The 26,349-nt window shown below is 38.4% G+C and overlaps 1 protein-coding gene across 1 annotated transcript in view; it reads left to right on the top strand.

Annotated features, from left to right (window-relative positions):
* Window positions 1-26,349, top strand: part of gstcd (glutathione S-transferase, C-terminal domain containing) — a 151,618-nt gene that overhangs the window by 87,362 nt on the left and 37,907 nt on the right. Inside the window, exons 6-8 of the mRNA XM_017701409.2 lie at window positions 16,235-16,350; window positions 18,917-18,961; window positions 21,048-21,176. Of these exons, the coding sequence (XP_017556898.1) occupies window positions 16,235-16,350; window positions 18,917-18,961; window positions 21,048-21,176 (290 nt within the window). The remainder of the gene's footprint in view (window positions 1-16,234; window positions 16,351-18,916; window positions 18,962-21,047; window positions 21,177-26,349) is intronic.

Genomic DNA, 26,349 nt, shown 5'->3' with positions numbered 1-26,349 from the left:
CTAAATTGCCCTTGGGTGTGAGTGTGTGAGTGACTCTCTGTGTCTGTCTGTCTGCCCTGTGATGGACTGGTGACCTGCCCAGGGTGTGTGCTGCCTTCTCCCCGATGACCACTGGGATAGGCTTCAGTACCCCCCAGCCCCTCCCCCCCATGACCTTGAGGGAAAAGCAGCTTAGAAAATGGATTGATGGATGTGGAGTATGTTTTCCTGAGTCTGGCATCATTTTAATGCAATTAAAACACAAGTGCAGCTCACTGATGCTCATCTCACTCTGACTTGACTTGTCGCACTCTGACGTGATGCTCGTTGTCGTGGTAATGTCTACACTAAGCAGTACAGTATAGATGCATGTAATTTTGGATATGATTACTTGTTGTGTGGATGTAAACTGAGATTTTCCATTAGATTGTTGAGTAGAGTAAACACATCAGTCTTAATCTGTAATTGGAATAAATTCAACCCGACTGCCAAAGATCTTTGCATGTAAACATTGCCCATGTAAGTGTTTTTCAACATTAATAATAATAATAATAGACTGTGTCTGGATTTGTTTTACCATTTGTCTGGCAGCTTCATTCTTAGACACCATGACTGGCACCGACATTTCCAAGTGGAAATTTCCTAGGCGCTGAAGAAATGCTGGCCATAAATTACTGGCTGCACCCCAGTGTCCTCAAAGTGTCTCCAGTTACCTCAGATCCATATTATAATGGAGACACAGAGCCATAACATGGCACAAAAGGACTCACTTGTCTGCTTTTGACAACTACTTTCCATTTTCCAATCCAGAGTTCATCATGTAGGAGGTGTTAATAGCTCAGTTAATGTCTTGGTTGAAACGTTCTCGTGGCAGATTGAGCAGGATGGCGCTGAAAGAACTGAATTGCCGTTATTCATTTCTGTAACCTGTTTTACCCTCTTCCTTCTTCAGCACTGAGTTTTTACTTGGCCTGACTCTTAACCACATTTCAAGCTGTACATTTGGATCTCTGTGGGCGGGAGCTGGTTTAGTCAGGTATAAATCTTGCATAAAGTGTGAAGGGGGTTTCCCATTTAGAGCACTACATTGCTCTTCTGAATGATGTGGGATGTAGGCGTCACCCCTTCAAGTGGTCTTCCATTAGTTGAAGAAGGCTGCTTGTCTATAGAGGACTGTAGAGTATTAGGCACAGATCTTTTTTTGTTATCTGTTTTTAAAGCTCTCAATTTGTGCTGCTCTTGGTCAATTGTGCTCAGTAATCAAGTGATTTATAAAATTAGTACCCGTTCAGTGTCAGTAAAGAGAATTTCAAACTTCAAGCTTTCTGGGATCACCATTTGAAAAGGTCCTCAGACCGAGTTTTGGGGTAGAGTTGGTATTGTGTATGGCATTTACGTAGTTTGGAATGATAGGAACTTCTTTCCCTTTTTTAATAAAAGCATTCCCTCTGATTTATTCAGTTTCTCAGCACCTGTTTGTTTCACTTCTTCTTCAACTTCAGCAAAAGTTCCAAAACAATAAAAATGTCCTGTGGGAGGAGAAATGAGAATTTAGGATGTTCTTATGCCTTTGAGGTTTGGCTTAATCTCATGGAAGGTTGAGGGAAATATATCCAGAAAAACAAATTCTCTCATAATTGCCTCGTGCTGAGAAAGAAGCCAAAAAAATCTGATGTTAAAGGCCAGAAATCCCTTCATTTTCCACAAAGGTTTTAGAAGAACTGATGAGGAGCCAAATGGCTTTTTGCCAGTGGTACCACCTGGGGCATTTTTCATGTAGGTCAGAATGATCCTGCTTGTATGATGCTCTTATTTTGTTCTCTAAGATCAAATCAATCCTGTAGCTGTTGAATCTGCTCTTTAACAGCGCAGTCAGGGAGCTCTACTGCAGGCAGGCTGATGGATGATCTGGATCAACTTTGGTTTAGCCATCCTAGCATCTTCAGTTCTGCAGCTCTTCTTTCAGCAACACACACTTTAACCAGCTATTTTACTCTAAGATGGACAAATGCTGTTCTTGCCTTTTATGCTCGCAACTAGTGCGGCGTCTTGGAAGTATTCTTTGTTGCCGGCGGGGCTGTTGCACTTGTCAGAAAGTATTCATTTACTTTTGTGATTTGAGTGTTAAAGAAAGTGTTAACATTTGCATTTTTGTTGAAGTCAACTCTTTTTTTAACTAACATCAGCTTTTTTCTTAACTGACTTTTTAATGCGCTGTCAGTCTTACTTAAAGCCTGGAGTTGTTCCACTGAAAGATTTGTATCCTTGAATGTTTTAAGTTGTTTTTAGCAAGTTCTTTAAAGCAATAGGCAGAAACTTTCAGGAGTTTCTCATGGCAGTACATGATTTCACAGAGTGAATTTGAGGCCTTCTGATGACATCTTCCTCTTCTTCTTCATCTTCCTCTTCTTCTTCAAGCCTGTCCCAAAGTTCTCACTTCTGTCTTACTTCCTTTTGTGAACTCACACTTTCACGTGCTTACGAGTAAGTGTCCAAGTCTCGTTTGTCAAAAAGCACAGTGCACAAGATGACATTAAACACACAAACACACCCGTTCCCCTATACCGCATTGAAGTGGTATGGAGGTCAGTACATAGGCCATTGACATGACATGCATTTTTTGTGTCTGTTATTTTCCCAAAGAATACATTTACAAATTCATGACCCATATCTATGATACATATCATGATACACATCTATAGAAAATTAATTTCAGCTACTTTTTGCCTCAAAACATCTAAAAATGTCTGGTGTTGCAACCATCCAGCCATATATGTTGGTTAAGTAAACTATCAAAAAATAGAATTTAGTTATTTGAAGTTCTAAATAAAATAGTTTGGTATGATTTAATGGTTGCACATTTTTAAATAAAAACTATTTTGCAAAATAATGCAGCTTTAAAAGTACTCAGCTCCCTGAAAAACGATCAAGTGATCTTTATCCTTTTCACACATTTTGGAAAATGCAACTTTTGAGTGATGGTTAGAATGGTTCAGCTTACCATGTCAGGTGGTGTGACCTCAGGAGAACTATGAAAATGTGTAATTATTATAATTACGTTTATTTATTTGAATAAAATATAAGTAGAACTTAAGTTCAAGGACAAGATTTCTACAGGTGTCTAAGTATATGCCTGTTTAATTGAAATTGGTCTGAAAAGTCAGGTGGCACAGAGTCAAAGTCAGTTCTGACAATAGAATTAGAAAGCTTTGATAACACTAACTATATTTAAAATATAAAAAGCACTTAGAAATAAATTGTAATTTTTATGTAGATGCAAAAATGCATATCATGTCCTTTTTAATGAGATTTTTTAAATGTGTAATTTTGACCTTATATATCATTGACCCATATATCCCACAGCTTAACGTGTTGGTAACGTTCTAACATGCTGCTGAGAAAATATCAGGAAAGAGTGTTCACATCACAAGAATGTGGGTAACTGCCTTTCCCATAAAGATATGATACATATCTGTACACTCGCTTTCTTAACAAGCTTTTATGCCCTGTTGATGAAGTTAGAAATGTCCAGTGGTGGATGAAGTACACAAATCATGTACTTGAGTTAAAGTAGAGATACCCAAGGTAAAATATTACTCCAGTAAAAGTAGAAGTTCTCCCTTTAGATCTCCATTTGAGTAAAAGTACAAACGCATTTGTCGTCAAATGTACTTAATTATTGAAAGTAAAAGTACTAAAAGATTCATTTATTAGCTCTGTGTACAGACTGAAATAAAATATCAAATCTTGAACTTATTGCAACTTGGTTACAAGTTTAAATTGAATAAAAACTTTAAATAAAAATCTAATTAAATGAAATAAAAGCTTTAAACTCAGGTTCACAAATGTTTTCCTTTACTATATTGTGTCTGTAGGTCTCTGTTCATAAACATAAACTAGCCAAAACTGATTTAGTTCTAGATTAGTTCTATCATTTATGTTGGAATAGACACTCCAGAAATTTTATGCTGTTACACTGACGTTGAACTGTGTGCTTGCACTGGGTCGGTATGTCCAACAGGTCAAAACAAGCTCAAAACAAAGTGCGTAATCTGCCCTGATTGGTGTTCGTGCTTCTTTCGTTTTGACATGTTATGTTTTTATACACACATAAACCAAAAGGATTTCTCAAAATATAGTGGAGTAAAAAATAAGATATTTGAAATGTAGTGGAGTGAAAGTAAAAAGTCACGCTAAAACTTCAGTAAAGTACAGACACATGAAACAACTACAGTACAGTCATGAATTGCATTTACTTAGTTACTGTCCACCACTGGAAATGTCACATTAATGTACACTTAAACAGAACCACAAACTGCAGGTATCAAATTTTCTTCCTTTCTTGGACATCTTGGAGTATCCTGGAAAATTCTAGCACTGAGCCTTTTCGAGCATCATTCTTGTTTAATTACACTATTTGTTATCATTACTTGGACCAGAAACCACCTTTGTATTTAACGTGGTCCAAGATTTGGTATTTTATTTCAGTCTGTAGACGGAACTAATAAATAACTCAACACAGTCCAGTGTAATCCGTTAAGATGACTTTTTAACCACTTGCCCAGAGGCTTCAGGGTTTATGACAGAGATAGATTTACGCATGAACTTCTGATGTGTGTTTTTTGTGCATCGTTGAGTAGGTGGCTGGCACATTCTCACATCTGCCGAGGTGTTAAAACTTGATGAGCTGGATGGAGTCAGCGCTGTGGTTATGGCTGTCTAATAAAGTTAATTATATACGGTTCCGCTGGCTCAGGTACACACATGCTTGTCTTCCCAGACTGTGTTGACAGAGCTGTGGATGCCTGTAATCCTGAAAAGACAAAAATAGTGCATGCACTCCGTGATTTTTCAAAGCCTTCACGTCTGACAAATCCTCCATGTTGCTTCAGGGCCTTCAGTCCTAGATACGCTGGCCAGGCTGTTCTGTTCTTTCAATTTTTTATAGCAAAGAAGATGCTGTTGAAGACAGTGACCCAATGACAAAGCTGCAGGCAGGTGCATGCCACTGCTGTAAAACTAGTCACATAAGAGGAAAAAGTTACTCTGAAAATAGCACCTTTGCATAACGGCTAGCATCAATAACACACTCCTGGATGGACTTGGAAAGGAGGTAACAGTGCTACAGTCAGATTTAGCATCTGTGTTGAACCACTGCTTTGTGAGTGACTGTACACTGCAAAAGCACAGGATTGGAATAAATACCTTTTCTGTCTTTTCAAGCAGTAAATAGCACAAATTTTATCCTGATTCTGATTAGAAGAAATGTTTTCTAGTGCATTCACAGGTCTGTTTTTGAGCAGGTAGCGCTGGTGCTATAAAAAGTTCAAGTGTTGTAGCATGAATAAAATATTTTAGCACTAAACTACATCCAGTATTTCTGTATTTAGAAATACAATATCTTCTGCTGAAGTAAGATGCTAGTTATGGCCATCAGGCTCACTGTGAAGAAAACATCATACATAATTTATTCTCAGTAAAGACAAAGTAAGAATTAAGTTGTTTTTGCTATTTTGCTGGTATCAGCAGCTGTGGCCGTCGGACTGAAGGTTCCAACAATTTGCATGTTGTTCCCACAATTGGTTGCTTTGCAACTCTTTAGAATAACTTCATTCGTTTAAATTCTTTTGCTGTTATCATTTTATATTGTATATATATATATGATTTAGTGATTGTTGTACTTTATTTATGGTTGGTTTTTTTTAGGGTTTTGCCATGCGGCAACAATTTGTTTATCTCAATTTTTATATAAAGCAGTTATATAAAATCTGTGTTTTCCTATTTAATTGTGGACAAAGGGTCTTTTTACTTTAAAAGGACATATACTTTGGAATCACTTGATCAGGAATTCTTATTATAATGTTGTTATTAACATACCTGGAATTCTGTTACAGAGGAGGCTCTTGAGAGGAACTGGAGCTTTTCCCTTTTCTGTTGCTTTTGTCAGTTTGTCCACAGATTCCCTCTTAGCACTTCAGTGTCATCTGCCAAAGGTGTTGAAGATATTGCTTTGCATCAGTTCGGAGGGTCAAGCTAGTAAAATTCATTAACATTGCTTGAAAAAATGAGTGGCGATAATAATTTTAAGTGTTAAAAGTTATGAACATGTTAACTTTGACAGGCCTTGTTAATTACGTTTAAATAATGTATGTAACCTGATTATGTAACTTAAATTATGTATGTAACTCAAAAAAGCTCTACATCTCTAAGGGTTAACTAAAACCACATCTGGAATCAGTCAGCTTATGTGTGTATTTAAATTTTCTGAGACACATAAATCCGGCCGAATAAAGGCTTTCTTTCACACCTGTGTCCCACACACCTTAATCTTCACCAAGGATATGAGGAACACACTGTCCTCACATGGCCAGCAGCTCCATGGTTTCCAGGAAATGAAGCGTTGAGTAGCAGCAGGCTTGCTGAAAGGAAACAGCAGTTTCACATCATGAAGGAATATTCCAGCCCTCTACTTCAAGCATCTCTCCTAATGCTTATTAATAATTGTGTATCTGAGATTGAAAGAAAGCCCCACACTGCTAGAGCAGGACAGGCAGCAGAAGAGGAATGAGGTTTATTGGTGTATCTGACATCTAGATTTGTGCAAGGTATTCCTGTCCATGTTTCGTCTCTGTGCCGGCCTGCTGGGTAGACACACTAAAACAAGCCTAAACAGCCTAAATGACTTTGTGCCAACTGAGCGGATTCTGAGCTTTCATAGACAATCAGATATATCGAGGCTGTGGTGGAGAGATGGAGGTGTGTTTACGTCCGATGAGTAATATATTGCCGCTGTCATACCGAAACCTCAAATTTTCATTTTTTTTTTCTGGAAACACTGTCTGCCCTTTGAATTGTGTCAACATTGCGCGATGAGTGGATGATCCAGAATCTAGTAGTTTACAGCTGCAGCCCTGAAGACCAAGTCCTGGGCTAGACAAAGCCTCAGTTTGGGCAGAGGAAGCACCATATTGGGCTGGTTAACTTTCTAGCTATAATATGCTTAAACCTTAGGATTAGATTAGAGTTCTGCTTAGTTCTTCACTTATAATGCATATTTGTTGCATCAAATGATTTCAGATTATCATACAAAATTTGACAAGAAGAGCACAAAGCAGTTTATAAAGGGTCATTTTATTTACTGAAGGAAAAACATTTTGAGAACCTATCATCTGTGTGAAAAAGTAATTGCCCACTAAACTGGATATGCCAACTTTATCAACAACTTCTTCCTATAACTGGAGATCTGTCTTTCACATTGCTGTGGGGGAAATGTGGCCCACTCTTCTTTGCAGAATTGGAGGACTTGAGCATGAACTGCCCATTTAAGGTCCTGCCACAGCATCTCGATTGGGTTCAGGTCAGGATTTTGACTAGGCTGCCCCAAACCTTCATTTTGTTTCTTTTGAATCATTTAGGGGTGGACTTGCTCTCACGCTTCAGATCATTCTATTGCTGTAAAACCCAATTGCACTTGAGCTTCAGATCATGGATTAATGGTCTGACATTTTCCTGCAGGATTTTCCGGTAGAGAGCAGAATTCACACTCCCATCAATTAGCAGCAAAGCATCTCCCACACCGTCGCACTACCGCCACCATGTTTCACTGTTGGTATGATTGTGGAGTATTGTTTTAGCTTTATGCTATATGTAACGGGACCCCTTTTTCAAAAAGTTCTCCTTTCAACTCTGAACATTTTTCCAAAGATTTTGGGGTTATCAAATGTAAGACAAGCCTTTATGTTCCTTTTATTTAGCATTTTTTTGCTTCTCTCCATTGGATACCATATTAGCCCCATGGCAGCATTATAATAGCTGACTTTGAGGCGACCAAGGCCTACAGTTTGTTAGATGTCTGTATAAGTTCTTTTGTAACTGGATGAGTTGTCGCTGTGCTTTTATATGAATTTTGAAAGGTTGGCCGCTTCTAGGGAGATTGACCACTGTTCCCAAGTTTTCTTAATTTTACCTAATGTTAACTTGCTAGCTAACTTAGATGGTAGTATGTTTGTTCAGCTTGTTCTGGCTGCTGCTATGGCTCCACAACAAGAATGAGCTTTTACCCTTTACTAGCAAGCCGTTTGGTTCATTTTTTGAAAGCCGGGATAGACAGACCAGTTTCTATAACAGTGTTTCCCACCACTTTACCGCCTTCTCCACCTTTATAATCTGTGTAGTTGGCCTAAACTAACATCTGCCTTTTACTCTTGCTCTGCACTCCCAAAACAGCTTGGAATTAACTTTTGTTACGTTAACTTTAATTAAAAGTAAATGTTTGTTTCCTTTTTTCATACAAATATCATTTTGTATATATGAGGTTTTGTTACAATAGCTGTGTGTGTGTGTGTGTGTGTGTGTGTGTGTGTGTGTGTGTGTGTGTGTGTGTCTGTGTGTGTGTGTGTGTGTGTGTGTGTGTGTGTGTGTGTGTGTGTGTGTGTGTGTGTGTGTTGGGGAGAAATTACACTAGGCTGGAGTGAGAACATTGAAAGGAAGTGATCCCACATGACTGCCAATTCAGCACCTGTAGGAAATAGCAACAAATTGGCATGGAGCAGTGCCCAGTCTTACACACTGATGAAGGATGGAGTGAAGAGTGGAGAAAAGAGAATGGTGGGGGGTGGTGAGGGGGGCACACCTGATCCGGGAGAGGACCCAAAAGAAAATAGTAACAGGGCCATCTATTCATTAGCCCACAGATTACAGGCTGTCAGAGCAATGAGATCTACAGTGAGAAACTCTTCCAGTAAACCAAACCTCCACTTCCCATGAGTCACACTTCTAGACGGAAAGAGAGAATAAAGAGTAGACAGAGATAGAGATAGAGACACAGAGAGAGAGAGAGAGAGAGAGAAAAGAGACAGAGAAAAAAGGGTAAAGACAAACAAGATTGATAGAGAGAGAGAGAGAAAAGAACAGTCATAAAGAAAAGGGAAAGAAAGGTAGAGATATAGATGGGTAAATAGAGAGTAACAAGAGAGAACAGAAGAAGAGACAAAAAGAGGGAGAGTAAGAAGAGGGTAAGAGAAACAAAAGAGGGAGAGAAAGATAGAAAGGTATGAGATGAAGACAGAGAAGACTGGTAGAGAGAGAAGAGACATGTAGAAAGAGAAAGGAAAAGAGGGAGAAAAGAGGAGAGAGAGAGGGAAGGCAGAGAGATGTAGAAAGGAAAAAAGAAATAAGAGGGGAGGAGAAAGACAAAAGAGGGGGAGCAGGAGGAGAAAGATAGAGTGTGAGAAGAGGGACAGAGATACAAAAGAGGGCAGAAGAAGGAGACCGTGAGGTAGAAAAGAATAAGAGGCCAAGAGAGACAAGGGAGAATGATGTGAAGAGAGAAGACACAGGTAGGTGGGGGAGAAAAAGTGAGGAGAAAGAAAGAACGCAGGGAGATGTTGAAAGGAAGAAGATAGAAAAGAGTGGGGGAGAAGAGGGGGAAAGCAGTAAAAGAGGATAAAGAGGGAGAGAGAATAAAATAGAAAGGAACAAGAGACAAAGAGAAAAGGGAGAATAATGTGGACAGCTAAAAAGAGAAAAGAATGATAGAGATAGAGAAAAGTGAGGAGAGAGAGAAGGCAGAGAGATGTAGAAAGGAAAAAGACAAAAGAGAAGGGAGAAGAGCAGGAGAGGAAAAAAGAGGGCACAAGAGAGAGAGGGAGCAGAAGAGTGATACAAAAGAGAGTGAGGTAGAAAGGAACAAGAGACAAAGATAGAAGAAAGAATGATAGAGAGAGAAAGGAGACAGAAAAAGCAAGGAGAGAGAGAAGACGGAGATGCGGAAAGCAAAAGACAGAAAAGAAAGACAGAGCAGGAGGAGGAAGAGGGAGAAAAACAAAAAATAGAGAGGAAGAGGGAGAGAGTAAAATAGAAAGGATAAAGTAACAGAGAGAGAAGGGAGGACGATGGAGAGAGACGGGTAGAAATAAAGAAAGCAAAAAGGGAGAAAAGAATGAATGCAGAGAGATGTCGAAAGGAGGAGAGGAGGGGTAGAGAGAGAGAAAAGAGAGAGGGAGCAGGAGGCGAGAGAAGATTAAGTGGGATATATATATATATATATATATATATTTATTTATTTCCTTTATTTATATATATATATGCACACACACCAATCAGGCATAACATTATAACATGACACAGCAGTGCTGCTGGAGTTTTTAAACACCTCAGTGTCACTGCTGGGCTGAGAATAGTCCACCAACCAAAAATATCTAGCCAACAGTGTCCTGTGGACTGCATACTGTGACCACTGATAAAGGACTAGAGGATGACCAGCATAAATTGTGCAGCAACAGATGAGCTATTATCTCTGACTTTATGTCTGCAAAGTGTACTGACAAGGTAGGAGAGTCTAATGTAGTGGACAGTGAGTGGACACATTGTTTAAAAACTCCAGCAGCACTGCTGTGTCTGATCCACTCGTACTAACACAACACACACTAACACACCACCACCACGTTAGTGTTGCTGCAGTGCTGAGAATGATCTACCACCCAAATAGTAACTGCTCTGTGATGGTCCATGGGGGTCCTGACCACTGAAGAATAGGCTAACAAGGTGTGCAGAGAAACAGATGGACTACAGTCTGTAATTGTAGAACTACAAAGTGCTCCTATATAGTTAGTGGTGCTGATAAAATGGACAGTGAGCGTTTAAACAAGGAGGTAGTCATAATGTTATGCCTGATCGGCATAACATTACTACCTCAGACTGAGCCAGAAGCCTACCTGCAGATTGTGCTGTTAAAGCAGTTTGGAGTGGCGACTGATGGTTTAGTACCTGAGTGGGCGTAGCGCTGCCTCATTTTAACAGCTACAGCATCACACAACCACCAGAGACAACTACCAACTACAGATAAAAACATGCACATCTGAGTCACACTCAGCTGGAGCTCACACGCTGACGCGTGAAGTGGGGAGTTTGCGTTAATTCCAGGCGATTTCACCTCTCTCAGCAGGCGTCTGTAGCTCTGAGCTGACTTCATTTCATTCAGACACTTCATACGCCGGCTAATCGCACAGAGAAAATTCAACACCTAAGCTTTACAGGTTTGATTAGCTGGACAAGACTCGCCCATCAAACCTTCCCATCCGTGCTTTCGCATACCCAGGAGATTAGATAGGCTTCATATAGCACACTTTGTACCTCCAGTATAGAGTACCATGCGAGAACAATAGGAGGGTAATTAAGCAGTGTAATCAGCCTGAAATTATGCAAGTTTCTGACTGCCTCAGGAAATAAAACCTATTTTCAGACAGAATCCCACTGGCACTACGTTCTTTACAGCAGCACAAGCTGATGTGCCTTTGTCTTTTTCTACACAGACAAAATAATGGACAAACATTTTCAAATAATGTTCATTGTCTTTCTTAGCACTCCCTGAAAATCAGAGGATCTGATCTGTGTTCTTGTTCAACCATTAGAAGCACTAATATTGCTGATTTGCTGTATGTATTTACATAATTATTTGATTTTCTAGTTATTTAATGAATTACATTTGTGTTTTGCTTTTTTGTAATTGTATTAACTTCACATTATATGTGATTTTCAAAGCCACATCCATGTGCTTTACACGTTAAAAACAAGATGTTTTCTGTCATTACAGTGGTGTTTTCATAATTCATCTAACTAGCGGTGCACTTAATCTATACAGAAAATACTGTACAATGGCCTAGATGAGGATCACAGGAACCTTCTCTCCAGGTTAGAGTTAATTAGCTGTACTGGGGTATGCAGTCATTTCAGCTTGCTATTTTTACTTTAAGGTGAGCAGAAGTTCCATAGTATGTCAGCGTTTTCAATTCAATTTGTGCAGTCTCTCTCGCTCTCTCTCTCTCTCTCTCTCTCTCTTTCTCTCTCTCTCTCTCTCTCTCTCTGTCTCTGTCTCTCTCTCTCTCTCTCTCTCTCTCTCTGTGTGTGTGTGAAACTGACTGCGAGCCTGCACACTTCTTAAATGTAAATCCCCAACATATTTTTCAAGCAGTTTAATGATAAATCAGTCTTCTCTAATTCTTAACCAAAAAGGAGATTATCACCTTTTACACATCACCATCAGGTTACTAGTCCATTATCAACAATGTTTGATTGCATCGCCCTGTCGCCCAGGCCTACTCCCTACAGTTTAGTTTTCAGCAGTGTTTGAATAGACACAGCACGTTGGCTCAGGCAAGACGCGTGTGGGCTTTAAATTCCTGATCCAGTGTCTGTTCAGTACCATGTGAAAACACACTTCAAAGACGGGGAGCTGCTCGGATGTGGAGACTCAGAGGAGAAAGGGGATGATGACATGAAGCCTTCATTTCTGCTCTCAGATTATTTGAAAATGTTAGAAAATTAGAGCTTTTCAACCTTTATTTAGTTACACTAGGCACTTCTTCAAGTCTGTGTTGTAGAGGGTGGCAAGGGTCATATCACATCTAAAGGAGAAGTGCTATCATGATTTCTGTACAAAAAAGGGTTATTTTCCTCTGTATGTGTTGCCTGTCCATGTGGAATTGCGTGTCAAATGGAGTCAGCTGCTAAATGAGAAGTTTGATAGCTGTAGAAATGGATTTAAACCCATGCTGTGCAGTATCAGTGTAATAGCAAGCACACATGGTGGGAAATAGATGATCAGAGCTGTGAGGAGCTCAGCTCATCTGAAGTGGCTCTCAGGCTTTTTACTCAATGAACTCTCACTTCATAAGCTCACACAAAGTCACACTGCTTGTCTCATACACAGGACTGCATTTTTAAATCACATGTATGTTAGTGTACTTCATGTAGATATGGTTGGGGTCGTTATGGTGGTGTTGAGTAATTATTTTTGATGTATTGGAAGTGTATGTGCTGTGTATGTATAATCAGCCTTGAATAGTGTTCTTGTGTTTATGACTTGGCTCCAGTTTCCTTTGGTTGTTTCTGTTTTGTATGTATATTGCCTGTCAAAAGTTAGGGGACTCGCTGCCTTTTAAAATTTTCAGAGTACTGACACACACGGTCACTGATGTAAACTACCAAAACCTGTTGCAGTGCTATTAGGAGAATCTTATGCCTGCTTGAGTGAGTGAGCAAATGAGTGAATTACTTCCTTACTGACTAACTTATTTACTGACTGACTAACTGATATACTGATTGCTTACTGATTACTTACTGTGACTGACTGATGTGATGGTTACTGATGACTCACTGACTGACTGAGCTACTCTTTACTTACTGACTGACTTAATAATATACTGATTACTTACTGACTACTTACTGATTGAGTGATAGGCGGATTATATACTGACTACTTATAGACTAACTGATGTGGTGATTTCTTGCTGATCGACTGTCTGACTGATATACTGATTATTTACTACTTACTGACTGACCGAAATACTGATTATTTACTGACTACTTACTGACAAATAGAGTGCTGATTACTGACTACTTTCTGACTGATTGACTGATATACTGATTACTTACTGACTACTTTCTGACTGATTGACTGATATACTGATTACTTACTGACTTCTTTCTGGCTGATTGACTGATATACTGACTACTTTCTGTCTGATTGACTGATATACTGATTATTTACTGACTACTTTCTGACTGATTGACTGATATACTGATTATTTACTGACTACTTTCTGGCTGATTGACTGATATACTGATTATTTACTGACTACTTTCTGACTAATTGACTGATATACTGATTACTTACTGACTTCTTTCTGGCTGATTGACTGATATACTGACTACTTTCTGTCTGATTGACTGATATACTGATTATTTACTGTCTACTTTCTGACTAATTGACTGATATACTGATTACTTACTGACTTCTTTCTGGCTGATTGACTGATATACTGACTACTTTCTGTCTGATTGACTGATGTACTGATTATTTACTGACTACTTTCTGACTGATTGACTGATATACTGATTACTTACTGACTTCTTTCTGGCTGATTGACTGATATACTGACTACTTTCTGTCTGATTGACTGATATACTGATTATTTACTGACTACTTTCTGACTGATTGACTGATATACTGATTATTTACTGACTACTTTCTGGCTGATTGACTGATATACTGACTACTTTCTGACTACTTTCTGGCTGATTGACTGATATACTGACTACTTTCTGTCTGATTGACTGATATACTGATTATTTACTGACTACTTTCTGACTGATTGACTGATATACTGACTACTTTCTGACTACTTTCTGTCTGATTGACTGATATACTGATTATTTACTGACTACTTTCTGACTAATTGACTGATATACTGATTACTTACTGACTTCTTTCTGGCTGATTGACTGATATACTGACTACTTTCTGTCTGATTGACTGATATACTGATTATTTACTGACTACTTTCTGACTGATTGACTGATATACTGATTACTTACTGACTTCTTTCTGGCTGATTGACTGATATACTGACTACTTTCTGTCTGATTGACTGATGTACTGATTATTTACTGACTACTTTCTGACTGATTGACTGATATACTGATTACTTACTGACTTCTTTCTGGCTGATTGACTGATATACTGACTACTTTCTGTCTGATTGACTGATATACTGATTATTTACTGACTACTTTCTGACTGATTGACTGATATACTGATTATTTACTGACTACTTTCTGGCTGATTGACTGATATACTGACTACTTTCTGACTACTTTCTGACTGATTGACTGATATACTGATTATTTACTGACTACTTTCTGACTAATTGACTGATATACTGATTACTTACTGACTTCTTTCTGGCTGATTGACTGATATACTGACTACTTTCTGTCTGATTGACTGATATACTGATTATTTACTGACTACTTTCTGACTAATTGACTGATATACTGATTACTTACTGACTTCTTTCTGGCTGATTGACTGATATACTGACTACTTTCTGTCTGATTGACTGATGTACTGATTATTTACTGACTACTTTCTGACTAATTGACTGATATACTGATTACTTACTGACTTCTTTCTGGCTGATTGACTGATATACTGACTACTTTCTGTCTGATTGACTGATATACTGATTATTTACTGACTACTTTCTGACTAATTGACTGATATACTGATTACTTACTGAATTCTTTCTGGCTGATTGACTGATATACTGACTACTTTCTGACTGATTGACTGATATACTGATTACTTACTCACTACTTTCTGACTGATTGACTGATATACTGATTACTTACTGACTACTTTCTGACTGATTGACTGATATACTGATTACTTACTGACTACTTTCTGACTGATTGACTGATATACTGATTACTTACTGACTTCTTTCTGGCTGATTGACTGATATACTGACTACTTTTTGTCTGATTGACTGATATACTGATTATTTACTGACTACTTTCTGACTGATTGACTGATATACTGATTATTTACTGACTACTTTCTGACTGATTGACTGATATACTGATTACTTACTGACTACTTTCTGACTGATTGACTGATATACTGACTACTTACTGAATTCTTTCTGGCTGATTGACTGATATACTGACTACTTTCTGACTGATTGACTGATATACTGATTACTTACTCACTACTTTCTGACTGATTGACTGATTACTTACTGACTACTTTCTGACTGATTGACTGATATACTGATTATTTACTATGTATTGACTGACTAATTTGTTTACTTACCGACTGACTGACCAGCAGCCAGATAAAATTATTGACTTGCTTACAGATTAAAAAATTTTTTTTGCTAACTTACTGACTTAATTACTGACTAACTTACTGAATTACTCACTTGCTTACTGACTTGCTTACTGGCTGACTGACAGACAGACAGCCTGATTGATTTTTTGGCTTACGGCCTAATGTACTGACCTACTTACTTGCTTATTTACTGACAGCATTACTGACTAACTTACTGAATTACTGTCTTCCATACTTACAATACAGGTCCACAAGGTGCATTGCATGTAGAAATACCATATTAACACATATTAACATAAAACAGCTATGTTCTAATCTTTTGATTGATTCTTTAGCTTCAACACTCGGCTTCATGTTTAAAGAGTCTTCCATGCTGTGGTTTCTTTCTTAAACAATTTTTAAAAGCAAATATTGAAGCTCTTTTGATGCAAGGTTAGTACAATACTGCACTTATGTCAGTTGTTCTTGCAGGATTTTAAGTTGCTGAAAACCAACATTAGACCAACATTAATAAGAACATTAAAAAAAATCTAGATGTCCTCAAGTGTTTGATGGGTTAAGTTTATTTCCTCCTCTCCATAGGCAAGATGTCAGACACTCGCGCTATGCGCAAGCGACAGCAGCTGAACAACCTGATCGCCATGGTGACAGAGCTAGCCCACCCAGGCCACACAATAGTGGACTTCTGCAGTGGCGGTGTAAGTAACCATCTCTGACTGTGTGTGTTTTTGTGCTCAGATTTGGCCTGAGAGTTCACAGATTATTAGGTCTTCACTTCAGTGAATTATAGAAACACTTTCTATGTTTAGTTCATGGCGCTTGGGGTCAAACGGTATCAGTTGATATCTGGAACAGGCATTAGTGTCTGGAACTTGTAACTGATTTAGATGACTTGGCTCTGTGAACCTAACCACTTGTACCCCCATATAGTTTTCGTCATATTGTTTTTTTTTATCTGTTATTTTTCTCTGGAATTTGAAAAGAGCACTTTCTAAACAATTCCCAGGCCCTGAGGCTCTGTAAACAGGCCTCAAAGCAATCTCTAGAGTCTGAATGTTCATTATTATTTAACCAACATGACCTTTTCCAACACACAGTTTGGCCAACACACATCAGTCAAACATTACTGACCTTATTTTCTCAGCCACAGTTGGCCTAATCGCCAGCATCATTGAGGTAGATCACCAAATGTTTTAGGCAACCAAGAAAACTATTTATATTGTAGCGTTGGCTCAGAGGTAAACGTGGAATCCATTTTCTGTCAAGAAAATGCTCATTGTGGAAACAGCAGTCAAAGTGGGGAACTAACCAGTGCTGACTGACCAACAGTTTCTATTCACAAGCCATCAGGCTGGTGAATACCTCACTTCCCCCCCTCCCAATCTGAACTGATTTAACCTTGCACTCAGTAACTGCACCTTACCTACACTGTACTGCTGCTGTTAGAACAATACTGTTTACATCTATTACCTGCACAGAACAATATTGTTTACTGTTTACACCTATTACTTGCACAGAACACTACTGTTTACTGTTTATATCTGTTTACATCTGTTACTTGATGCACTTTATGAACAGCTGCTCTACATATTTGCACATATGCACATGTAACTTTAATTTTACTTTAACTTTGCACATACTGTACATTTTTACTTGTACTTTTACTTTTTTACTACTGTTTTTAGAGGTATTCTTATTTTCTTTTTATTTATTCTCTTAAGATTATATTCGGTGAATGGAGGAACAGCAGAGTAAGAATTTCATTGTACAGTGCAACTGCCTGTTCTGCTGTCAACATGACAATAAAACTCTTGAATCTTGAATCTAACTCATAGGGAAACTAGTAGGGTGAGGTCACCAACAGCCATGAAGATGGTAAACACTTGTGTTTTCACATTGCACAAAATAGAACACAATAAAACACAAACAAGTCTTGACACATATTACCACTAATAAACAACATTAACAGCAACAAAATTAACATGGCAGTGTGGTGCATCCCGACAACACACCCTGAGCTCTCCTCAGCAGTGCAGCCCATGGCAGAATCCACAGTTTTTATCTTGGCAGTAAATGTGTTTTTGCCAGTAAAACCACTATGTAACATTAGAATAAATACAAAAAAATAAACTTTATGTTAAGGGTCACAAATTAATTGACAATTATATGCTAGTAAGAAATTAAATGGTAATTATTTATATATAAATTAACTGATCATTAAACTTTAGTTACTGATTAAGTACTTAGTAATTAAGTAATTATTAACTTTCAGTTTGCAGATAAATTGCTCATGAACTCTGTTAACTGCAGTTTATTACACTAATAATAAACAGACAAATCTGTTTACTCATAAATTAGTAACATGAGAATAACAAGTTAATGACTTATGTGTTAATCCCTTTGTTCCTCTACTGGGCAGTCTTATGTGGACACTTAATCATTCATTACAGCTTTTTGTGTCCAATTGAAGTAACAATCTACTACAAATTCATGACCAAGAGCAGCCAATACATACTTCACTGTGAATCACAGTAGAAACTTAAGTGGTCATACTGGTCTAAATTTCTAAATTTCCTTCGGGATCAATAAAGTATCTTGTCTACCTACCTACCTACCTACCTACCTACTACCTACCTACCTACCTACCTACCTATCCACCTATCTATCTGTTACTATTAGTTAAGTGTAATCAAGTACTATTACCAAGTACCTAATTAGTAACTAATGCTTAATAAGCACTTAATTAATATGTAAATAATGGTGTCTCACTGCACTCTATACATTGTGCATTTGTTACATTAATTGATGAGAATTTAAAGGGAGATTGATCAAGCAGGTATTGGCTGGTAATTGTAAATACTGGACTTTCTTGGAAAGAGCCCATTCAAAATAGTATCACTGTGGTTCAGTATAACATGAAGACAAGCTGTCAAAAATGATTCATTTGGCAACAATTAAAGAAAAAGGAACTCTTATTTTTGGCTATTGTGACTCTGCAGGATCTTTTTTCTCCGTTTTTTGTGTGTATATATTGGCCAGTCCCAGTTCTCCCAAGTAATGTCTCATAGTGCTCTTGTTATGCTGCGCACAGACACAGCCTGGAAGCAGGCTTTCATGTTCGGAGTTCACAGGCGTACAGAGAACGGCTCACGGGTCAATATTCTAACGGACGGGGCCTAGCTCTGATGGCCAGCCTTTGATCTGACTGGCTCTTTGAGCTCCCCGTCTTTAGACTTTTTCTTCTTTTTGTATGTTTGTGTTCAGGGCCACGTTGGGATTGTTTTGGCGCACACACTTCCTGAGTGTCAGGTAAGTCCAGAATCTCTTTCTTCCTTTTCTTCAGCCGTAGCAGGTTCAGTCCGACCGAGACGAAGGAAAGGAAACTCTAGCTCAGTTCTTCCCAGATGATTGTCAGGATTTTGCAGTAACTGAAAGCTTACTCCAAATTACTGCTGGAGTTGGTGTCAGAGTCTGTAGAAAGTTCAGTACTAACATTTTTGAAGCTGGTGCCAATGACAGTGAAACGTGGCGGTTCTCTGTATCAGTTTGATACCCCACAAAAAGCAGAAATGCTTTAAGCACAGTCCATCATTAATAAACTATTTTTTTAAAACCCACAATGACAAGTTAATGTAATGCATAACGGGTAAGCTTAAGGGGAGATTACAATGAGGCAATACATTTTAGTTTTTTTTTTTGGGTAAGATCTCTTAGAGTATGATATAACTAGTGCCTATAACATTCAGTCTCACTTTTTACAGATTGCATTTTGAGATCTACTGTATCCCCTCGCTTACATGCCTCAAGTAGAAAGAATTTCCATAAGATTTGAAAATAGAAATCAGAATAAAACTGAAACACTGACCTGACTGACTAACTACTTATTATATGTTTATATATACTGTATGTATGTGTGTTTATATAGATGTATATAGATAGATAGATGTGTGTGTGTGTGTTCGTATGAGTGTATATATATATATATATATACGTTTGTGATAATCGATGTGATAATCAATTAAAGTTAAACCTACCTTTTAATCTTTACTGGTCATTCTTGGTGAGCAGCACGCATGAAGCATGTGTTTATGCATATTTAAGAAGAAAAAACAAAATACGCTCATGTTTCAGTTGTGAAAAAAGCATCAGGAGAACGTTCTGCTGGGTGAGCCGTGCTGCGTGCTTCAGGTTTTAAACAGTCCTGTTGGTATTTTGTGCTTTGTTGAATACATTAAATACACCAAGTGCAGCAGAACCAAAGTTTAGAGTTAGACTAATACGAACAACCCTAAGAGGCACCAACTCACTAGGTTTTATTAACTTAAAATAGCTATGTCACCTTATACAGGATAACATGTCGTCATATCCATAATCCGGTGACTCGAGTCAGTGTACGCAAACATGGCTGTGCCTATGCATGGGAGAAGTCATGAAGTGTCACCACTTTAATAAAATGTGAAAAAACACACTAATGAAAATAAAACAAATTATAAAGACCCCACAGGATCCTTGATCTGGTCTTGTTTGCACGTAACTTCGCCTGCTGGTTGTGGTCTGCTGAAGACTTCTATGCACATGCTAAGAACTCACTCTGGCCAGACTGTAGATAGTAAAAAAGGTCTACATGCTCTTAAGTAGTCAGATAAGGGGGAAACTCTGGGTCTACATGAGTCAGGCAGTAATTGGATTGCTGCTTTGCAACCAGCCGGTAAACTCACAGAAGATGACGTGACGTAACCGCAATGTAAAACTTCAAACTTCATGCTGCAGCTTTTATTTTTAAACATTGCACCACTTTACCTAAAAATATAAACATACGTCATCTAGAAGAAGATGAATAAAGGATTCATGAAGATGTTTGGTTTCAGCATTTCTCCAAAAGTGTTTTGCAGCCGTCTCGCAGCATCACTGCTTGTTTATTTATGGTGTTGCCATCTGTTTTTGCACATGTGCAGACTGATGAATGTGAAATAAATCAGAGTAAGACTTTACATGCACTGAAAAATCTGACTACGGAGCTAAAATCTCTTTTATCGGATTTCTTAATCAGATTTCTAGATTCGGAGAATGGTGTTTACATGACTGTTTGAATAATCAATAACTGCAGATTATTAGACAATTACTGCGGATTATTGAGAGCCTGTAAATTTATGAAGGAATACAGTCGTGTAAAGAGGTGTTCTAGTTTTCGGGACGGTACATTTTTAACTTGTTTGAGTGCCTCAAGACAGAAATCTCAGGAAAGTTGAAGCATATGTTCAGTGCAGTATTTGTTTGTTTATGCAAATATCATTTGAAATTGATTCAATTGGCTTTCACTCTGTGTTAAAATTTTACATTTATGCAGAAGTTGCAGATGGCTGTGCAATGTACTGACCATGTTTTGAACCCTTAGGTCATCCTTATTGAAAACAAAGAAGAGTCTCTGGTGAGAGCGAAAGATAGAAGTTCACAACTGGGGCTTAAAAACATTGGCTTCATCCAGGCCAACCTCGACTACTTCACAGGAGCTTTCCAAATAGGGGTGAGTCATTCTGGATTAGGCCTCACAGGGATTCCTGCCCATCTCTAAAAAGTCTTATTAAGCCTTTTGATGGAGTTTAAAAATGTAATATAATAAAATATCTTTTATTACTACTGCAGGTGTTAAATCCTAAGACACTGCATTAAGATCAGGGTTATAGTGTATTACACTAATCTGGAATAGTCTGCCACCAAAAGTATCAGTGGTGCTATGGTCAAAAGCTGACCACTGATTAAGTGCTAGCAGATACAGAATCGTCAAACACAGTGAACAGACCATTCTGTTCAAAACACATATAAATGTTTGATTTTTCAAGCAGTTGGTTTAAGAAAATAGACTATAGCACGTTACATTGAGTTTGTGTGCATTGTTGTATGTTGGAAATTAATTTTTTGTCGAGGACTTAAAAAGGTGTTAAAAAGCACTGAAACTAACTTAAAAAATTGTGCAGCCTAAATCAGGCTGGTAACAAACTACTTATGACCATGTTATAAATGGCTTGCAAGTGTGTTACATGGTTATAAGCATGTGCTTTATCTTCACATATAAAATAAAACAGCATCTTTTACATTATGGATTTTTTTAGTCATACATTAAACATTAGGTTCTTACATGTAATCTTAATGTTTTTACATTTATGGATCTATTCATATTCTAAAGTTTAAGACCCACATAGCCTAAAAGTGCATCATGGAACCATTAGTTACTCTCAAGTAATTAGCTGCATAAAATTGCACTTAGAAAGATTCTGCTTCTTAAACCTAAGCTATGAAGACAGCTTTTAAATATCATATTCAGAAACTATGATTCAGGCCAGTTGTAAGTTTGTAAAAGTCATTGGCTGTGTTTACATGCAAAAAAATTTGTCAATCCGATTGAAAACAATCTAATGAAAATCTTCGTTTACATGCCCACTACTAGTAATCCGATGCAAAATGACGCGCATGCATGGAGCAGCGCTGAGAGTAAACGTTACCGCGAACATCACATGAGGTCCAGTCGGCATGAGATGAGCTTCCAGTTTTTAATGGCTTTAAACTGATGTCAGGCTCAGAAAAACGTCCTGTACTTATAAAGGAAGACGTCTTGCTCTGAGACACAAGCTGGATGTCCGTCCCACCGCCGTGTTTTAAAGCTCAGAGTATAAACCTCGTCTCCTCTGCAGACCAGTTACTGCCCCGCCATGTTGAACGATATAAACCTTTCGCTGTGACGCGCCGCGCATGCGCAGAACGTTCTTACACCTTCCAATTGGAGTGTAATCAGATTCAGGCGTTCACACAGACATTATTCTTCTATTTAATGGATTATTTAGAGGTTTACCCACCTTCTTCAGTCGGATAGAGATTGTATTCCAATTGGCCTCAATTGGATTAGTCTCTTCCGATCGAGGTGTTTACATGGACGTATTCTATTCCGATTGAGCCATTAGTCAGATTATTAACGGATTATCAGGATGCATGTAAACGTGGCTACTGTTTCAAGAGAATGAATTTGCATTACCAAAGACTGTGATGTAAATTCATTCATACAAATGTATAGTTAAGCACAGCTTTTGTTTGCTAGTGTTTCATTCAGCACACAGGAACTGCCATTTTTTCTCTCCTTCCTGCTGTCCACATGAATGGCTGGGTTAATTCTTGTGTTTGTGCTCTTTGAAATGCCAAAAGCAGAGCAAAATCAACTGTCTGCTCCCATTCGGAGCCCCACTGAGCGCTAAAGCAGAGCTCTGTTAGCACTCCCACCACGTTAACACCCGCAAGAGCGTAATTATCTCCAAATTAAGAAGTCGACTTGCTAATTGCAACCTTGAATGTGTTGTTTTTAATGATCCGACTGATGTATTTTTACTCAAACTTTGTCAAAAAGGAATGAATAGTTTGTTTCCTTAAAGTGAATGCTGTATTCTTTGATTCTGATACTTCTTTTCTGTTTTTCTGTTAAATTACGGTGAAGCCAAGGTTCTTGGCCTGTGCATTGAATCTGTACTTGCACTGACATAATTAGACTCTGGTGGAATTCTTAGCATAACTGACTTTCTTAAAGGGTTTGTAAAGAGTGCAGAGCTTTAATTTATTAAGATATCCTGAGATTCATTGATTTGTCTACAGATTCTTTTTACAAGAAAAATCTGTAACTCTGTAGCCAAGCCTCCCATCTTTTCAGCCATTTTCTTATCTTTTATGAGTCTTGATTGCTACATAGCAGAAGATTTTTTGTTTTGTGCAAGAGCTGTTGCTGTTTTTTGTTCCCAGATGACTTTTAGCCTTTTGAGAAAGACTTTCGGGAAAGTTTAGATAGAGTGTATGTGGAAATGGCAGTCATTCCATTTGCACTTACATTGACATCTGTTTTGGAGTTAAAAGCAAGTCAGAGAGAAGTCATGGGAGCAAGATAAATAAGAGATTTTTCCACCTCTCCTTTTGTGTGCTGTGATTTTTATGTGTGTGGAGTAGCCAAAGGATCCATGAAAAGGCATGATAACGATTTTTTTTGTTATCAAGCCCCATTTGAATTAAGCTTTGATCACATAGGCTGCTACTGAACTCAAGTTGCATAGCCCATTAATAGCAGTCAGTCAGGGAGGCACTGCCGTAGGAAACTTTCGGTTTCTCTGCTCCTCATAGGTCCACATTGGCTCTAGCTCAGCTCTAGCACCTCATGCTCATCATCACCTTAACCTTAACTACTTCCATGTCCATGATCTGTGTCTTCCAAAAGTTCCACCTTTGACTCATCAGTCCACAGAATATTATTTCAGAACTCTTAGGGGGTTCTTTTTAGTCCACAGTGGTTTGTGCACTGCAACTCTCCTATGGATGCCATTTTGTCTGGTGTCTTTCTTATTGTGGAAACACATGTACATTAACCTTAACTGAGACAATTGGTTCACCACTGTTCCATGTTTTCTTCATTTGTGTATTATGGCTCTCATTGTGGTATGCTGGAGTCACTGGAATCCCAGTAACCCTTTCCCAGACTGGGAATGATGTGGCATCATGTGCTGCTTTTTGAGACCTTCTAGCCTGCTTCATGTTGCTAGACGGGTTTTATTTAAGTGATTGAACAGGCCTTGCAGTAATCATACCTGGGTGTTGCTAGTGAAATTGACCCAAATAGTCAGTTAAATTTGCTAAACGGGTGGATTTAGTAGCTAAAGGGGCAATTATTAATTTTAGAAAAGAAATGATTTAAAAACAGCATTTTGTATTTACTTGTGTTATATATGTCTAGTTTTAAAAGTTGTTTGATGGTATGAAACATTCAAGTGTGACAGCTATGCAAAGACAGAAGAGATTGGGAAGGGGCAAATACTTTTTCACACAGAAGTGGTGCGTGTATATATTATGCTATAAGCAAACAGTCTGTTCTTATACTTGACGTGTTAGATGTGGGAGAAATGGGCAGATGTGAAGACCTGAGCGACTTTGACAAGGCTCAAATAGTTTTGGTCAGAAGACTGGGTATTCTCGAAAACAACAAGGTTTGTGGGGTGGTCCCAGTCTTAAGTGGTGAGCACCTATGGACAGTGGTCCAAGGAGGGGGGATCACACTTTCTACCTGCAAAAGTGTGTTAGGCTCCCGAGGCTCTGGTGTACCTGCTCTCATTCTATCAAATAGCTCACTAGATGTTATCCGTGTGGTGGACCTTTTTCAAAATGAGACAGTGATATGAGAATGACCCACGTGTTGGCTTAGGAGTAGACTTTTTTCTAATTCCTCCAATCCAATTATGTAGCCAAAAGTGGACCCACAGTCAGAAGCTGCCCATCGGGGAAGGCCTAGAGGATAACTAATGCAAACTGTGCAATAACAGATGCCCTATAGTCACCAAATAAGGGTAATTCAAAATGAGGCTTTTTAAAGTGCACCTTAATGGAAGGTGTTCCTGATAAAATGGCCACCAAGTGTACCTACAAAGTAGTGTTATGTTTTCTCCATATTTCAAGTCACAGTGTTCTGGGGTTATTTCAGCAATTTGCCCTGTCTGCCTGAGTTCATGAACCCACTTCTTGGTTTGTCTTGCCTCTTACGGCCTACAGCTTCAGCACTTTGATGCACTTTTTGGATCAATGAAAGGAATTTCAGTTAATTCATTTATCAATCTTGTACACTTTTCATAGGAATATTGATCTCAAACTTTGTCTTCCTTTGCCTTGATTATATTAAAACAGGGCTACTCATCATGGTGATGCTGAAGTTTAACTTGGGAACTTTACTAGTATACTTCAAAAGCGTCTTTTCTTTGTGATGTTCTTTGTCAAAGATTTGGATCTTTTGCATGCACCAAAACATAGTGCAGATGTTTGCCCATGTGACCTATCTCTAGGTCGAAAAGCTCAGTTCTAAGTTAGACTGCTGCTCTTATGAGGGAGTTATGTAAAGGAACTCAAGTGGCCCTAGCTGTGGCACTGGGGGCTTTGTTGTTGATGTGTTTTTGCTGTAATTGAATGGCCTCAGGCTGCGTTTTGTTTGTTCATTGCCATAATGAGACGCTTTAGCCTGCACTCCATGGAGACCTGCTCCACTTGGCCTTCTGTCCAAACAGTGTGTGGCTCTGCACACTGTGGAGGTGTGTGTCGTTCTTCAGCCTGGCACATATTGCCTGCTACCCACACACAGGTAGTTTAATAATGCTTTAGCATACCCACGCCTCTCTTACCTGTGGATGTGCTTTCAGATTTGCTGCTCCTCTACTGGGAAATGCCATAAATGCTGTTTAGAAATAGCTCTGCTGTGCTAGTGGCTTAGTGCCACATGTGGTAGAGCTTAGAAGTCATTTCTGCATAAGCCTCAGATCATTTTGAGTTGGATTATATTAGTTTCTGCTGTTTTTGCATAGTAAAATGGTGCAAAGTCTAGACTACACCTGCTTTTTTTGAGTTCAGGTACTTACCAGTTTCAAGGATTTCACCTGGGCAGGGTCTGGTTAAAGGGGAATTCCACTGATTTTTCAAGATTTCTGTCTAATTCAGTTGTTGAGATGTGAACAAAGTGGTTCAAAGTGGTTTGTGGTTTGATGTGGAGTGGTCAGATTTATTTACAGTTTTGGTCATAAAAACCAGGGGTTGTGATGTCTACAACACACAAAGAGACATATAAGGCCAAAACCTTCTCAAATCTATCGTAAAAAACAATGCTTTAAAAAAAATTACATTTCTTATGTCTGGTT

Source organism: Pygocentrus nattereri, chromosome 5, assembly GCF_015220715.1.
Source record: "Pygocentrus nattereri isolate fPygNat1 chromosome 5, fPygNat1.pri, whole genome shotgun sequence".
NCBI lineage: Eukaryota > Metazoa > Chordata > Actinopteri > Characiformes > Serrasalmidae > Pygocentrus > Pygocentrus nattereri.
This window is presented reverse-complemented; position numbering and strand designations above follow the sequence as displayed.